The 17397-nt window shown below is 51.1% G+C and overlaps 2 protein-coding genes across 6 annotated transcripts in view; both read left to right on the top strand.

Annotated features, from left to right (window-relative positions):
* Window positions 1–4029, top strand: part of ATP2A3 (ATPase sarcoplasmic/endoplasmic reticulum Ca2+ transporting 3) — a 32904-nt gene extending 28875 nt beyond the window's left edge. For 2 of the 3 annotated variants that reach the window (XM_015880900.3, XM_085521730.1), the window contains exon 22: window positions 752–4029. In XM_015880900.3, coding sequence (XP_015736386.2) covers window positions 752–827 — 76 coding nt within the window. In that variant the 3' untranslated portion in view covers window positions 828–4029. The remainder of the gene's footprint in view (window positions 1–751) is intronic. The other variant, XM_085521729.1, reaches the window with a different exon arrangement.
* Window positions 4030–6225: 2196 nt separating this feature from the next.
* On the top strand, window positions 6226–15562 carry P2RX1 (purinergic receptor P2X 1). Of its 3 annotated transcripts, XM_085521731.1 has the most exons (14): window positions 6226–6316; window positions 8182–8395; window positions 10219–10366; window positions 10797–10868; window positions 11118–11187; window positions 11515–11611; window positions 11845–11925; window positions 12828–12969; window positions 13430–13560; window positions 13726–13816; window positions 14117–14182; window positions 14580–14672; window positions 14982–15029; window positions 15141–15562. In XM_085521731.1, exons 2-13 carry the CDS (start codon window positions 8253–8255, stop codon window positions 15024–15026), a joined length of 1179 nt encoding a protein of 392 aa, XP_085377857.1. In that variant the 5' UTR covers window positions 6226–6316; window positions 8182–8252; the 3' UTR covers window positions 15027–15029; window positions 15141–15562. The 3 variants fall into 3 exon arrangements, 2 of the variants coding, with proteins under 2 accessions (XP_085377857.1, XP_015736388.1); XM_015880902.3 differs by lacking the exon at window positions 6226–6316 and having other exon boundaries at window positions 8067–8395; XR_014936386.1 differs by lacking the exons at window positions 13726–13816; window positions 14117–14182; window positions 14580–14672; window positions 14982–15029; window positions 15141–15562 and having other exon boundaries at window positions 11721–11925.
* Window positions 15563–17397: the final 1835 nt, after the last annotated feature.

The raw sequence follows: 17397 nt of genomic DNA, 5'->3' as shown, positions 1-17397 counted from the left end.
TCCCAGCAGATTTAGCTAGGCAGGGCTTGGGGTTGGACTCGAGCATGGGACCTGCAGCAGAGACGCCAAAATCTAAGGAGTGGCCAAGGGCATTGGGTTGACGGCTGCCAATGTTTAGCTGTGAGTTTTGCTGATTCAGGTTTGGCATGGAAATGTTTCTCCACTGATCAGATTGAGATAAATGGTATTTCCATTACTCTGAGTTTTCCTCATCCCTGAGGCTGCAGAAAACTGAGACTGGAGGTTTTCACCCTGATCTCAGTGTTCTGTGTTCCTCTCCTTGACAGAGCCACTTAATGCCTGGAGTGCCCATGCAGTGCTGGGTGGGTGGCTCTGAGCTTTGCAATGAGGTTTAGCATCGGGTGGCTGAGTGATGCTGCTGCAGTGACAGCTTGTTTCATCTCAGGATACAAAGGGTCTTGACAGCATTGCTAGAAGGAAGTTTTGGGAGAAATTGGGGAAAAGATGGATTGTTTGCTATTTTTTTTTTCCTCCTTACTGTCCTGTTGTTTGGTCCTTTCCCTGGAATCAGGCCCTGTCCCCAGGCTGAGGCAGGACACGTTTGCAGCCCTGGGCTGTGCCCAGTCCAAACTGTTTTCTCCCATTTCCCCAGCAGGAAGATGGACTGAGCCTCACATTGCTGTGCATGCTGGCACCTGTGGGTTGAGAGTCATAGATGCATCAAGATGCAGCGTGGGCAGCTCTCAAACCCCCACCAATGCTTTTTCTTCTTGTTTTCTTTTTGCTTCAGGAGAAGAGGACAAGAAATGAATGACACGAAGGAGATGCTCCAGGCTAAAGGACCCCAAACGTGTAACTCGGACTGAGGGTTTGCATGCGTGCCCACCGCTAGCAGCCAGCAGGACATGCATGTGTCCCACTACCAGACAAATGCGGGTGAATCGTCGAAAAGAAAAAAAAACCCTGATTTTTTTTTTTTTTCTTGTTTTGTTTTGTTGCTTTCCTTTCCCTGTACATAACAGTGCAATTGTTGGCCAGCTGGCAGAGGGTTTTGGGGATGGAGCTACGGGGCCGCGGGATGGTCAGAATGTGGTTCCTTGGGGATTTGTTACTGCAGCATTGGTGGCCCCCTCACAAAGCTTTGTCCCAGCACAGTGAGCTGAGTCAGGGCAGGGAGCCATGGGGGGGTTGAGGTTGGAGGTGTGAGATGGGGTCTGTGGGGTGCTGGGGACAGCATCAGGGCGAGGTGTCGTGGAGTGGCTGGTGCCATGGTTGTGAGTGTGTGCAGCAGAAGCTGGAGGTCTCCCTGTCCTGCTGTCCTCTGGCCCTTCACCTTCTCAGGTTCATCCCACACCAAATCGTGGCGTGGTTTTGTCTGCTCCCCTCCATCCGATGTCTTGTGAGCTCCTACCAGCTGCTCAAGGTGCAGCCCATCTCCTCTGGAGGTATTTGAAGCCAAGCGTGGGGACAAGCAGGGTGTCCTCGTGTCCCCACTTGCTCCTGGTCATGCTTCCTTTGCTCAGTTATGTTCAATTATTTCCCTGCCAGGAGCTGTGAATAGAGCATAAGTCCTTAGGGGAACCGTGAGTTTGTGTCCTCTGCTATGGAGAACTCCAGTCTTGCACATCATATCCCTGACACCCACCATCAGGATGGGAATGAATGTATGCTTGTATAGAACGTCCCCCAGCAGCACCCCTTGGTTGGAGGATGGCACAGGCTGCAGTGGGAGGTGGTGAATCAGGGCGGTTTTGAATTCAGTCTATTGAGCTGCAGGGTGGGTCATCCATCCCAGCTCCCCACATGCTCCCTCCCATTTTCCTTCCTTCTCCCCACGATCCATCCTGGTGATGCTTAGCTGCCCTCTACCTTTGCTTTCTCCTAAATCCCAGCCCTGAGGACCCACCAGCACTAGAGCCAGGCTTTGCGATAGCATCTTGCTCTTTCACTTTTTTTGCCTCTTAAAAGCTTCCAGTGCTTTTCTTGTTCCTCTTCCCCATGGGCAGGAGCACACCTTGCCCTGGGCACTACGAGCAGAAGCCATCCTTCTTTCTTTTCTCCATCACCAGCATTGACAAAGATGAGCAGAGCCCCCAGACCAATGGGAATGTACAGAATTGTTATACTACTGAGCTGATCTAATTGTACAGAAAACCTTGCATGAGATGTTGTTACTGTATTTAATATATAATGTATTCAAGGAATTTTAATATGGAGCTCTTTAGGAAGATCTTTCTAGTTACTCTGTGGTTAGAAGAAGGTTGTTGCTGATTTTTTTAAAAAAAATATTATTATACTTTGTCTTGAAGAAGTTTTATTTTTCAAACATTATGTCTAACTGAGCTCATTGGTGTTCCCACGGGGACAACCAATTCCTCTTAAAGGGCAGTTTTCCCCACAAATGAGACAGCCCGGTGCAGAGGAACAGGACGTGCCCCAGGTACTGCTTCCACCTTCCACAGGGCTTCCATAGGGCTGCAGGTGTGGGTTTGCCCTTCACAAAAAGGGTGGATTTCTCCATGGTTTGGTACAGATCATCCCCAGTTCTCTGTGCAGGGCGATACCCAGCAGGAATTTCATCCAGCACCCAATGTCAGTGCAGCGTTTTATCCAGTACCAGCTCAGGGACTTCAGAGGAGACGTTCCTCTGTTTCTCTGGGGCTGGAAGATAATTTGGGAGAGGTTGGAGCTGATTCAGAGCATCCCAATCCATCAATAGGATCTGGTGAGGTTTTCAGTTTCTCAGTGCATCTCCCTGGGACATGTCAGTCCAACTGTCTGTTCCACCTCAGTCTATCTGCTCACCCTGAGCCTTATGGCTGCTATGGGATTGTTAATTCGACCCAAAGATGTGTGTGTTTGTGCAAAGGTCTCAATAATGAGCACTGAGTGATGGGTAGGAATCTCTAATATGTATGGAGAATTAAAAGATAAAATCTCAGAGAGATGAAATCACGGCACTTTAACACTTTATTAAATTCCTGCTGGACCAGATGACCTTCTAAAGTCCCTTCCCATTTAAATGATTCTATATAATTCTATGATTCTGTGATTTTTGCCTGGTCTCCTATGATGCCAGAGAGCTTGGGGTGATGGTAGCAGACATCCTCTGTGCCCACCAGCAGAAGGCTGTTGGAAGAGGTCATGCTTGGGTCATTTTATTGATCTTATTGATTTAATTGGATCTTATTCCAGATCCATCTCAGAACTAGGAGTTGAGTGCAGGAAACCCAGAGCAGTCATCCCGTTTCCCCTTCTCACTGGTTGAACCACCTCTCTTTTTTCCATCATCGTTTAATTTCTCACCCCCCTCTGGTCAGGTTTCACTCCATTCTTTTTGGTGACAGAGGCTTTATAGTACAGATATCTTAGAGAAGTAGGAGAATAGCCATGGACTGGGTTCTTTTTCCTTTGTGTTTGGGTGAGGATGAATGGCAGAACAGGGTTTTATTGTGTGCTGGTGTTTGTGCAGATGAGGTGTCCCAGAGCTGAGAGCATCACAGTGGGATTTACTGTGGTTTTGATCCATACCTGGCATGACTGTGTTTCTTAGTCCAGATGCCAAAGTGTCACCCAACCCTGGTCGTGCCCTCTCAGTGCCATTCAGCTTTGGGTAGGTGCGGGGCATTAAATGACCCTAAATCTGCATGGAGCAGCAGTGACAGGGGCTCAGGCTGGGCACATGGGACCCAATGGAGGATGAGCAGTGAGGCCATAGCATGGCTTCAGCCTGGGGATGTGCTTGTGGATTGATACAGGATGCCCACACCAAATCCAGAATCTGAGTTTGTGCTTTGTAGCGAGAGGTAAATCACTATATCTGGGGGGAGGGTGGGGGGGGGAGGGTGTTACTTGAGGGGTAGAACTGAAAGAAATGAGGTTTCCTATTTTATTATATGAGAGATATTTTTCCACTCAATTATCGCTTCTGATGTCGCATCCCAGTGCCCGCGGCGCAGCCACCGGGCTTGTCGCCGTCACATGCACACTGACCACTCTGTTCACACAATATTGGGCTGATTTGTTTTATACTTAAGAAATTACAGAAATAAAAGCAATTTTACTGGACAACTCTGGATCTTCTGTTGTTTGGGGGTTTTTTTTGTGCTTTTTCTTCTCTTTTTTTTTGCCATTCTCCCCTCTTCCCTTGCCCGTCTGTGCAGATTTGGGGGGCAGCTGGGAGCCCGTGGAGCTGCAAGTGGTGTCTGAGGGCATTCTTCAGCCCTAAAAGGAGCTGTGCTCACCAGATTGGGATTTCTTGTGGGTTCCAGGGCAGCCAAACTAGAAATGGAGCTGAACTCGTCTCTGGCATCAGACGACAAAAGGCGAAGTGAAAGAAGTGGCACGATCCAACTTGGGGATTTTTTAAAGTACCAGCTAATTTGCAACACAAATAACAGTGCTAATTTTGACTGCATCCAGAACAGTCCTCACCTTAACTCCCCCCCGGCTGAGTAGGTTTGGATAAGCCTTGCAATGATCTCCAAAAGAAATAATTAATAAAGAAGGAATAATGACAGCATTTGGCCTCTGCTGGGGAGTGGAACAGAACAGCTGGAGATGGAAACTCATGGCCCCAGATCACCCAAAGCTCGTCTCATGGTCATGTTTTGCATGGAAAATGCTGTCACACCGTGCTTTGGACCGAATCAGAGTTCACAGTGAGTCCCTCCACGTGTGTTTCTGCTGTGATACAGCCCCACGTGCCCCTTCCCAATGCATTAAGGAGGAGAAAGGAGCTGCAAAGCTGATTCTGACGAAAGACTCAGAGAAAGCCATGGAGCAGCCATGAAGAGTTCTGGAAGAAGACATTGGTTGGCAATATCCTGCCAAATGCAGCCTGCCATAGGGCCACCTCCATGCCAGATGGACCATCAAACCAACCCACTGCAGCTGCTCCTGGGAACACAGTGAGTTCAAAATTCTCCCCAGTCCCTTTCACCGGTGAGGCAGCGTGTGCCATTGGAACCTGACACCTAGAGTGGGTTCCAACCCTACAATAACCAAAGGAGACTCTGTACCCCACGGGAAGCCTTTGGCATGGGATGGATGCACCAAACCCATCGTTGCCCTCTGCATCCCAGTGTCACTCACTTGCCTTGCAGCTGCCAAGCCCGCAACCAGGGATGCGAGTTGCCGTGGCAACTCAGGATGCAAACATCTCTGCCAAGCGCTGAGCACCACCAAAAACATCCGTCTGTCTGTCTGCACTGGGGCGTTGTGCAGAGCCAGCGCTGCTGGGAAGGAGCGAAGGGAGGTCAAGGACAAGTTAAAATTGGAAAGAAAGCTGAACATGCCGTTTCGTAGCCCGCGCTTGTACGTATCTGCCAGTTCTGGGTTTTTCTTTCCCTGCCCTTCCTATGGGCAGTGGGAGCATCTCCTCCAGCCAGTGGGAGCATAGGGACCCGGGTAGCTAACATTGCTGGGAGCAGCCACCAACATGCAGGGGCTCTGCCTGGTGACCTCAGCCAGCACAATTCTCCCTTGCACCCCCTGTCATATTTCCACCCCACTTGTCACTGTGTTTCTCTCCCCCCGGCCCCCAGATTTGCAGCGTGCTGCACATTTTTTGCGCTGAAATTCAGAGCTCCACGCTGGAAGCTGCCAAGCGTGAGTCTGGATTGTGTAATGAACTTCATCTATTATTATTTCCAGCACCCCCTCAATAGAATATTTTGGAAAAGCAATGCCTGGGAGCCTGGAAAGCCTGGGTAGTGCCAACCCCAGCTTTGCTTTATGGGATGAGGGTACGTGTGGTGGCTTTCAGACCCACTCTTTGAACCCTTTGGTGATCCAGGTTCCTTTGTGAAGTGAGGATGCCCTCGCATTCCCAGATGTCCCTGTTAAAAATACTATATATTTTTTTCTCTGGGCAGCCCCAAGCAGAGGCCGTGCAATGAGCAGGGCAGGAGGAGCAGCGAAGCCAGGATGCTCCTGAGTCAATCCCAGCCCTTAGAACAGATGGGGACAGTGGATGCAACTGAGACTGGTGCTGAGGACTTGGCAGTGCCAGGCAAGGAGTGTGGCCCTAACTTTAACCCTAACCCAGCATTTAGGCAGCCTGGTCCTAAGTGCTACCATTGGGGTGTTAGTGCAGTGTTTGCTGTTATGTGCTTTTTTAACTCCCAGAATGGAGCTGATGGACTCACTGCCCTCAACTCTGCCCAGTTTTATGCTCTGTCCCCACTGTTGGTTTTTTTCCAATTATCTTTGTGTTAGCCCTTACAGCTACACGTTCACCAGAGAACTTTAACAGAGAGAAGCCCCAGTCTGGCACAGGGATCCCAGCACCTGCACAGCAGCATGGCTCCAGGAACCCAGTGAAGATCTGCAGGCAGCCACAGCCCAGGGGCAGGTACTTCCCATACAAACACAATTTAATTCATAGGCTCACGCATAGTGCTTCCCTACAGCCACCATCTGGAAGGCTGCAGGGTTATCTCCGGGGGAAGCATCACAGCAAACAGTGCTGATGGCACGCAGATATGCCAACCAGCTGGCACCGTTTGGTGCCGCCTCACATTGTTATGGAGACAGGTAGCTTGGCAATGCCATCACACTCCCTGCTATAAAGTTATTTAGCAAGCGTTCAGCCCAGGGAGACGCGAGCACCATGCAGTGGGCCAGGTGCATTAGCCAAGCTTTGGCTGCTGATTGACCAACAGTTGGGTGCTGCAGGCATGGTGCATGGGTGCTGCATATCCACTGCAATGTGGCTCCAAGGGACATCGCTCTGGGTGGTGCCCATTATCTCCCGATGGAAACTATTTTTGCTAAATCCATGTTATAACCATTTTATTGACTCCAAGTACCAGGGAGAAGGTTGGAAGTGACTCTTTTACAAGTCATTTTGCTGTTAAATTTAGCTGTCCTATTTTCATTATCCCCATGGCTTTGGCAGGGGTGAAGCGCCTTCCCTAAAAGGCCTCGTTTCATACGGTAAGTTATTTGCTGCTCTCCTGACAGATATCTCAGCTTATAAGGTTTGCCTGCTCCGCTCAATAGTGGTATCGGCCTTCAATCTTATGTGATTAGCATCAGCTCTTTGCATTGCTTTTGGCTCTTTGCGTGGCTGCTTTCATGTCTCTTGGGGTCAGGATGCAGTCATGCCACTGAGCATCTGCTCCTGGGCCTCGGGCTTTGTAGCTTTGGGTTTCTTGCATGCTCCCCATTTCCTGCAGTGCGCTCACTTTGTGTTTGTGGGGTGACGGCATTCTGAGCCAACGGCAGCGCAGTGCCAAGCAAAGGGCAATGGGTGAGGCTAACAGGAATGTTCTGGAAGATCCAACCCATCAGGGGAAACTTCTCTGTGTTTTCCAAAGCGGTTCCCCAACACAGAGGCAGAGCAGAACCACGTTCCTATCTTGGTGCCCCTCAGGTATGTCCAGAAGCTGTCCCCTGTATTGGCAGGGGTGCAACATGGAGTGCTGGCATTGCTGGGGAGCTTTGGAGACAACACCCCAAAACCTCCCCCACCTACTCTACAGCAAAGCAACCCCCAGCCCAGGGAATGGCTGATGGGATGCAGCGCAGGTATGGGGTCCTGCAGCCAACACTTTGTGCTTTGCCCATTGCAGCAGTGTCAGGCCTTGAATTTCAGGCCAGCACATGGAGATCCAGCCCCTGCCCATGATGGCGCCCCAGCCTTCAGCATCCCTGCCTGCATCCCACCAGCCCTGCTAACAGCCGTGCCTCTCAGGAAATGCTGGAGATGCCTCGCAGTGCCCAGCTCAGCCCCTGTGAATGCTGGGTTGCAGCCAATCCCCAGTGGGGCAGCTGAGCTGTGGAAGGGAGCCAGGCTGGGGTCCTGTGGCTGAGTGCCCAGTGCTGGGCTAGGGCTCCTGTGCTCCCATTAGTATGGTGAGATGGGGTCAGAGGTGGCCTTTGGAATGTGGAGTGGGATATAGGTTAGGGACAAGAGTGGGAGACCCACAGCCCAAATCCACCCCAGGGACCATTGGCACTAAACTCTGGGGTGCCTCTGATCCCTGCTGCCCCTGAGCCCCCCCCCGGCCCCAGGGAGGGCTCCAGCACCCGTCCCACCCCCGCACCATGTAGGGCACCGCTGCACCCAGCCCAGTACTTAAAGGAAGAGGAAAACCCGTCTTTGTGCAGAAGAGGAAGCCTGACAGCCCGGCTGAGCACAACGCACCACCAATAGCATTTTTTTTTTTATCCTTATCATTCTATTTATTTATATTTTAATCCCTCTGCAAACAGAGGAGTGACGGCAGACACAGCCCAAGCTGTGTGGCGGTGGCAAGCACTGGGGCCAGCAGCACAGCCCGGGCATGACCATGGAGCAGCGATGCATGGACAGGATCTCCTCATTCCTCTTCGAGTATGACACCCCCCGCATGGTGCTGGTGCGGAACAAGAAGGTGGGACTGACCTTCCGGATGATCCAGCTCGTCGTCCTGGCGTACATCATAGGGTGAGCTTGCTTTCCTAAATGAGAAATAGGAACGAGAGAGGAAGGAGGTTCCCATCGCCCCTGTATTCCAGCATGGGGGGGTTAATGGTGTCAGCATCGCATTCCCATGTTGTGGTCACTCCATGCTGTGGGGCTGCTCCCCACATCATTCCCATCACAGCGGCTCAGAGCCACGATCCCTGCCCAGCCCCGGCGCTCACTGAGCCGCCCTCTGCTCTGCTCCAGCTGCTGGCTGCTGGCCTGAGAATCTGTTGTTATTTTTATTTTCCTTAGTATGAAATGAGAAGCAGCTGGGGCCAGCGTGGTGATTTGTGAGCCCCAAGTGGCTGCAGACAGGTCCATAAATTTCCCTGTGCCCTCCCTGGCTGCTGGAGGCCACACTCCAGGGCCCTGTTTTCTTTTGCTTGTAGGAGGCAGCCAAAGGGCAGCTTAAAAACAGGGTGCAGAAGGGGCAGGTGGACTAGAATTAAGTGGGGACACACATTCTCAGGTGCCCCTGGCCTGGTAAGGCTGCTCGGGGCTGGCTCCAACCATCAGGATCCTTCCTGTAATGGGGATTTGCCAGCACAAGGTGCAGTGTTACGAAGCACAAGAGTTGGGAATAATGCAGGAATCAGTGCTGTGCACTAACAGGCTGGAAAGCAGCATCTGTGTCCAGGAATAATCCTTGTGAGAGGTTTGTATAGACAGGGGAGGCATGGCACAGCGGGAAAAGTAGAGAAAGAACTGAGGGGAAAGTGAGTGTCTATTGGACATGGAGCTCAGAGTAAGATCAGAGCGCCCTGTGAGCAGCAGTGCCCACTGTGGTCTCTCCCCACTGTACCTGGAATTTGAGAGGAGCAGCCCAGGGCAGCCCTTTGTGGGGTGGAACCCCAATTCACTCCTGCCTGAATCACCAGGACCTCAGCCCAAACTGCAGGCAAATGGTGAACATGAAGGGGCGGTTGGTCGCCGCAGGATTTCCTAAGGAACCACAGCTTAAGTAACTCAGCTAAAAGTGGGCCGGGCAGCAGGGAGAAAACAGAATGCCAACAGTGGGGGAAGTGATGCCCAGGGACAGAGGAGGATACTGGCATGGATGCATGCAGGATGGAGGCAAATGTAGGGCTGCCCAGCCCACAGCTAGGAGAAGATGCCCAACATAAACTGAACAGCCCTGTACAGTTTAGGGTGTAAAATGAGAGTTCTTCAGCAGTGCGTGATTTCTGCTTCCATCCTTGGGTGCTGCTCTCTTCTCTCAGGGCACACCGGAAAGCATCATCCTCATGATGTCCCCAGAAGGGCCGGCAGATGCAGGGAAGAGCTCCAGGCGGGGACGAAAACCAGACCGCTCCTTTTTTAGTGCCGGGAATGCTACCCAGAATGGTCGCCTGCCCGTGTTTATAGTCTCCCCGAGTCAGAGCGAATCCAGTGGCAGCTTGTTTATGCCCTGGGTTAAAAAGTGCCAGGAGCTGGCCCCAGCCACCAGCTGGGAGATGCAGGCATCCTGCAGCCTTTGCTACAGACCCACTGTAGACTTAGGTCCCAAATGCCTACAAATCCTGCTCCATCTGCCTTTGTGTGCCTGCAGCCACAAAGTGCATTGCACATCCCAAATTCAATGAGCCTGAGGCAAGAGTAGAGTCCTGCAGCTATAGCATATGCCTTGAGCTCCAGCAAGAGGAAATTTGGGAAATATCCCCCCCTGGTGATGGTACCTGGGCCACAGAAATGTGCCTGTAGCATCTGCCCTCATCCCCCATGATGTCCCTCATCCTGTCCTGTCCAAAGGTGCCTCACGTGCCCACGCTGCCATCCTCACCCAGTTGCCTTTCCCCATACAGGTGGGTTTTCCTCTATGAGAAGGGCTACCAGACACAGGACACCGTCATCAGCTCTGTGTCAGTGAAACTCAAGGGCCTGACGATGACCAACGAGAGCACCTTGGGTCCACGCATCTGGGATGTGGTGGATTATGTCTTCCCACCCCAGGTAAGGGGTCAGGAGGGGCTGGGAACTATTGTCACCCCAACCAGGAATTTCCTCATGCAACACGTGGGCTTTCCATAGTGAAAAGCAGGAGGGTCCCACAATAACACCCTGCCCACATAGCACACCTGGGAGCATCCCGTGCCTGGGGCCCACCAGCATTGACAGGGCATGCTTGATGTCACTTAACCAAGGATCAAAGCTCCTACAATACCTCAGACCAGCACCTTTGGAAGAAATGGTCCTGTATCATCTCTGGGGCTGGTGACACCATAGTACCCCAAGGAGAACCCATATTTGTGGAGGAAGAAGCCACAAGCCCAGCCAGGCCCTGGTGGTTTTAGTGTCTCCTGTGCCAGCAGGACAGGTTCCTCTATAAAGGAACTGCCAAAATACATTGCCACTCATCAGCTCCTTGGCTGTGTCTCTGCAGGGGGACAGTTCTTTTGTGGTGATGACCAACTTCATTATCACCCTTGGACAGAAACAAGGAACCTGCCCTGAGGTAAACACACCTGCTTCCTTCAGTGGTCACAGCCTCTGTAACTTGGGGGGTTTGTGGTGGTGACACTGGGCAAGTAATTCTGACAGCAAGGAGCTGAAAAATAAAAATCTTTGTCTTTTCCCTGCTTACTTTGGATGCCCTTGGCTGGGAAGAGGTGTATGAATGAGTTCTGTCCCCAGGATGGGACAAACAGACAGAAAGCACGGATATGAGGCTGGGACACAATGCTCAGTGCCTTTCTCCAAACAGCTGCCAGATGCTGGTTTCTGCAGGCAGGACAGCGACTGCAGTAAGGGGACTTACAGCCGCCAGGGGCAAGGTACAGTCACCTGCTGCTGTGGTGCAGCATCCCCGGAGAGGATCCCACTGGGGCTGGTCCTGCTTTCCTCTTCCAAGTGATGTCTGAGCTGCAAAAACCCTTCCTTACAAAACTAGCCAAGGCAATTGACTAGCCAAACTGATGGCTTTCTAGCAGATAATTGGACACTATTAATTGTGCTTTTTGTAAAGAGGCCACAAAGAACTGAGTATGTGGTGCTCTGGACATCTCTGGCAGAGCTGGAACTCGAGCCAGACCCCATGAATTCCAGTATTAAGCTGAGTTTCCCAGTGTTCAGGGAAGTGAACAGCTATCTCTATCCCACAGGAATCATGACAGGCAAATGCATTGATTTCAACACTACAGTGAAGACCTGTGAAATCTTCGGCTGGTGCCCTGCTGAAGTGGACTACTACATCCCCAAGTAAGCGGAGATGCTGCTGCACTATTTCCCACCCTGCTGGGGTCAGCAGAGCAATCCTGGGCTCTGTGCATGGCCCTGTGGCCCTGCTCTGTTCTCTCTGCCCTCACAGCATCACTCTGCTCTGCCATGAGCTCCATCTCTCATCTCCATGGACCACCATGAAGCACCTCCCAGCACACACAGAGTCCTTTTCCCCCTTGCCGTGGACATGTGCCTACACTTGTGTTTTTCAGCCCTGCCCTGTTGCCAGAAGTGGAGAACTTCACCCTTTTCATCAAGAACAGCATCACCTTCCCCAAGTTCAAGGTGTCCAGGTGAGGCTGGTCTGGGGGAAGACTTCTGTTTGGCCATGGCCCTAAGTGGAAGCCATGGGTGCATCTGCCTGCATAGAGGAAGGATGGCATCCCCCACCAACCTGCTCACGATGGTCTGACTGCAACATCCATATAGACGAGCTGGTGGAGATGAACTTTTCCCTTTCACATCTGTCCCAGTTTGGCTGGTGGCTGTAGGAAAGGGTGGAATTAATCTCTTTCTGTTCCCTTCTCCCCTTCCCTTCCTTCTCCCTGCTTTTCCCCATAAGAAAGCAGTAAAACATTGCATGAGGCAGTGCAGTGTGAGCAGCCAGGACAAGCCTGCTGCCTCAAAAATGCAGAGCAGCAGGATGTGGGGTCAGACACACGCCAGCACACATGTAAAGGGATTTATGATGCTACCAATCACGTATCTGATTTGGAGCAAATTAGGAGAAGCTAATTGTGCTGAGCTTAGGAAATTCCTCACTAAGCCAGTAATATCCCCACTCTGTAGGGAGAGTGACTGGGGTTGCACGATAGGGACATAGCAGGGGACAGAAGATTCTGGGAAGCGAGGGCAGCCACAGCCAGCTGGGGTCATGAAGGGACTTCCTGTCTTTGATCATTGCCACTAATTAAGTGCTGAGCAGAAGTGATGGGATGGGGCTGAGCAAAGCGTGACGCTTATGAAACCAGCTGGATCAGGAGGCTTCATGGAAAGGCTATTCTGGGGACAAAGGGCAGAGCTGAGCAGCATGCAAGGCATTGTCATCCCTTCTAGAGGAGATGGCAAAGAATTGCTATGGATGCTGTGGAACATGTTATCTATGAGCTGGAGCAACGTGTGGGACCAGACACCTCCATTGCCATTAAAATGATTCAGATCTTCAGACTCCCTTTTGCTCTTCTGTCATTCCCAGGCGGAACTTAGTGGAGAGCATCACCACGCAGTACCTGAAGAAGTGCACGTACCACAAAGTCACTGACTCCTTGTGCCCTATGTTCAACCTGGGATATATCGTGAGGGAATCAGGTCAAAATTTCAGTGTGTTGGCTGTGAAGGTAAGGAAGATTCTGCTGCTGTCCCCTGTACCCACGGGGTCTGGTGTCACTGGGACAAGGGATGTGCTTTTCCCAGGGCTGCACAGAAGAGCCTGAATTAAATCCCTTATAGATGATGAAGCTCTTTGGACGTAGCCCTTTTCTAATTTAAATTTAAATGTAAGCCATGAAACGCAATGCTTTGATGCAGTGAGATTAAACTAGAGGCAAAGCTCATGGGCGACATCAGGCAAGGACAGGCTGTTCCATAGGGGCCATAGAGCACTCTTTTGCAGATCTACTCGTAGAATCAGCGTCATTGGGTGGCTTGGGTTGGAAATGACAAAGATCATCTAGTGCTAAAACCCCCCTGCCTTGAGCATCCACTAAATCATTCCTTGGGCTTCGCATGATGATCAGGAACAAGAGGGTATGGACTTGGTCATAAGTGCAGCCTCAGTGACCGCTCTCTTGGCTGCAGGGCGGTGTGGTGGGCATCACCATCGACTGGAACTGTGACCTCGACTGGCCTATCCGGTACTGCAAACCTATTTACCAGTTCCACGGCCTGTACAATGACAACACTAACGTTTCACCAGGCTTCAATTTCAGGTGAGGGCATTCCTCCTACAGGCAAAAGCTGGAGGTGATGGTTTTGGGGATCCCACAGCACCCAATGGATGGCAGAAGATCTTGCCCCATGTCCCAGTGCCCTGGGGATGCAGGGGGTTGTAGGCACCCAAATGAACCATTAACACTCCCCATCTAATGGGACAGATATGCCAAATACTACAGAGAAGATGGGATAGAAAAGAGGACGCTGTACAAGGTGTTTGGGATCCGATTTGACATCCTGGTGAACGGCAAGGTAAGGGCTTTCCTTGTGGTGCTCCCACTGGCAGCATTTAAAGGGTGTCCCTTTTTCATTTAGTTACAAATATAGGAAGCAAAATAATTTCAATTTATGTGCCAGAACCCAAACCAATCATATTCTTTTTCTGACCAACGTGCTTAAAAACATTACTCAGTCCTTGTTTCTCTGAGCAGTGGTGAGCTCTGCAGTTGGAATTCCTGCAAGGTTCTTTAGCCAAGCCCTACCTGGAGCTGTCACATCCTTTCCTTGTGAACCCATTGTCACATGACAACACTTCTGTCTCGTTTTATGCAGGCGGGCAAATTTGACATCATCCCCACCATGACCACAATTGGCTCTGGGATTGGTATTTTTGGAGTGGTAAGTTTGGATGTTTCCAGCCCTCGTGTAGCTTCATTACCCTTGGCTGTGATTGTCAGGGGGTGGGCAAAGGGGAAGGAGGTGTGACCCCGTGCCCACCATTCCTGCTGTGGGGAGCGCCATCCTACAGAGCATCCTGGGATCTTAATCTTGATGCATGACACAAAAACTTCTACATGATCCTAAGGGTGTGGGTGCCACGTTTACCTAAATGGGAAGCACTTAATTTCTGATGGCTTAAACTGCTTTGTCCTAAATGTTCTAAACTGGCTTTTGGAGGCTGTGTGCTCTTCAGCACCAAGAAATGACCCCAGTTCATAGGGCAAACTGGGTTGGAAGCATAGCAGGCAGGGTGAGCTGGAAGGCAGCCCCAACCCTGCCTATGATTTGCTTCAAGGCCTCTGTCCTGTGTGACCTGCTCCTGCTGCATTTTCTCCAAGGACGGGACTACTACAAGCAGAAGAAGTTCAAGTACGCAGAACAGGAGCCTGTGAGTACTGGCATGTCCCTCCCTTGGGCGGGTGAGTGAGGGTGTGTGCATCCAGGAGCATCCAGGCACTGTCCTGAGAGGGTGAGAACCCAGAGCCCCTGTATCCTTTCCAAAATGATGTTCTCAAATCACTTTCTGAGAACATCCCCATGACCATGGAGTGTTCCGTGTCCATTCATAGGATGTGAAAGCAGATCCCCTCAAATTCATCTCACATGCTGGGTGTTAGGAATTGGTGCTCTCCAACTGCATGTGCCTTTGCAGGGAGCTCTGTAAAAGCATCACCATTTTCTCTTGTTTAACTCTTAGTCAAAGTCAACGAAGAAAGAGAAGGAGCTGGACAAATCACCGTGAGAGGTGAGCAGGGTTTCCCCCGGTCAGGGGGTGGTGGGTCTCAGGGGTAGCCCTGGGAAGGAAAACAGCTGTGGGGACAGGACACCCAAAACCATTGTGCCCCTTTCTCTCCAGCATTCCACACTGCCCGACAGACCCGCAACCTCTTCCTCCTCCTCTTCCAAAATACAGTCGTCATCCCCATCACCAGCCTCAAGGCTGCAGGAGCAGCATCCGATGTCGACTCACAGGAATTCTGGGCACGGGGCTTGCTGGGACACTGGAGCAGGTGGCACCTGCATGGGCCACAGGGGACCTGCTCTCACTGAGGCACCCACGGGACCCTCCACCAGCCTTGTGTGGGGTGCTGGACCCGTGCTGAGGTGTCCTGCATCCCAGGCCCCTGCAGCCTTGAGCAGATGCAGATGGAGGAGAAGGGGTGGAAGGAGAGCCAGTCAGAGCCATGCTCAGTCCCTCAGCATGGGAGAGAGAGTTATTTTGTAAGAATGTATTTTATTAAAAATAATAATAATAATAAACCTTTAGTTTTTCTACTACATCTTTTTGCAGTGCCCATGCTTGCCCTAGGCAGGGCAAAGGGTGTGCACTGCTTCTTGGCACCAGGGAGTTTGTGCACGCAGAGCAATGCTGCGAAGTGTGTTAGAGCACGGAGCCTCCGTGTTGGACTTGGTGCGGACTCCCCTGGGCTCTGCCCTCCCATGCAGGGCCACTGGGCCTCTGGCCACAAACATGGGTTGTTATCAGCCTTTTCACTGGGGTTTCCGTCTCAGACAAGCTGGCTGGCTGGGAGCCATCAGGAGCTGCTGCCCAGTGCCAGCCCTGCTGGTGCTGCTGCTGCCGTCCTCAGCTCCTTGCACCCAGCTGCAAAACCACCCTGAGCAATCCCTGTCCACACTACAGATCTGCCAGCAATGTGGGGTGCAGCAGAGGGCTGCTGAGCTCATGGCTGTGATATCCCATCTAGTACATTCCCAGCGCAGAGCTTATCTGCTCCAAGAAGAATGCCTTGGTTTTGAAGTTTCTTCTTAAGATTACCCAGTTGGTTCCCCTTTTTTGGTACTCTTTCTCCTGCTGCTGACCTATAAGAGAGTCGCCAGGTGCTTGTAGTGGTGGAGCAGAGATGGGGCTGAGCTCAGGGCTGTTAATCCTCATGCTGGCATCATGCAATGTGCAGTGCAGCACAGCCCTCAGCACGCCGCAGCCAGCAGAGGGGACTGGCAGACCGCAGCTCAGCCCTGCCTGGCAAGATTCAGCTGCTGAAGATGAGAGTCAGCAGAACAGGAGTGCTCGGGTTAACCTTTGCACCCACTAACACGAGGTCAGTCTGCAGGCAGAGCTGCTACTCGAGCAGGGGATTGTTTCTGCCTCCTTAATCTGTCAAGCACTTGTAATGTTAAACCTCAAATCTTACCTCGGAATGATTAAACACAGAATAGGAAATTAGGAAAATGCTCTTTGTAAAAGATCCCATTCACAGCCTCTGAGCCGGGATCCCTAATAGTCTCAGAACTACTTTAGAAATCACAGGAGGGTTTATTTCCATCTCCCTGCTCGCATTTTAAGACACGCAGTCTTTGGGGAAGCCTCAGCTTTTCATTCACTCCCCAGTCACTCCCGCAGGACCACATGGTGCAATTTTAATTCCTCCAGCAACACAAGCTGCCTGTCTGCACTCATTTGCTAGTCCCGTTCATTCCTTCTTTGGCACAGTGAGTTCCCTTTGGTATCTAACCCAGTCTTCCAGCTTGGAATTTTCTGCTTATACCCATTCCCTTCCTCTCTTGACATGGAAGTTTTCAGTTGGATATATCCACTGGCTGACAGAGGATTGACAGCAACATTCATGTCCTCCCAGCACTCAATGAAGGTTTTATTTCCTCCTGTCTTAACACATTCTCAGGCCAGATTGTACTGCGTGGGGAAAGGTCCCTCTCTGCCATTACCACGTTAGACATCTGCAGCTGTGCCTGCAGTCATAACTCTCAGTGGCAGTAGGTTGGTACAGCTCATTTTCACTGCTGCCAGCTCCAAATGATGCCATGCTATTTTCTTTCCCTTTCATTGGTGAAGTACCCTCTCCTTCTGTTATCTATTTCTAATTGCTTTATTGGCTAATTTTAGAAAGCATAAAAGTCAAAAGTGGCCAAGTGGATTCTGAATATAGCAGCCATGAAGTCAATCGAGCAGCTCCTCAGTGGTGGTGAACCGAGATCACTCCAGCTGGCAGTACCAAGCACAGCCCTGCTCTGTTCTATGGCATCACAGAGTGTTGTGACCCAAGCTGCTCTTAAAGAAAAGATGGCTTCAACTCTAAAACTGTTTTCAGGTGTCACTGTTTCATTACAGCAACTGATTTTAAAGGAATCAGGTC

Source organism: Coturnix japonica, chromosome 22, assembly GCF_054131305.1.
Source record: "Coturnix japonica strain WE chromosome 22, WE-NBRP24, whole genome shotgun sequence".
NCBI classification, from domain to species: Eukaryota; Metazoa; Chordata; class Aves; order Galliformes; family Phasianidae; genus Coturnix; species Coturnix japonica.
Note: the sequence above shows the minus strand (reverse complement) of the source record. Positions and strands in the feature narration are given on the sequence as shown.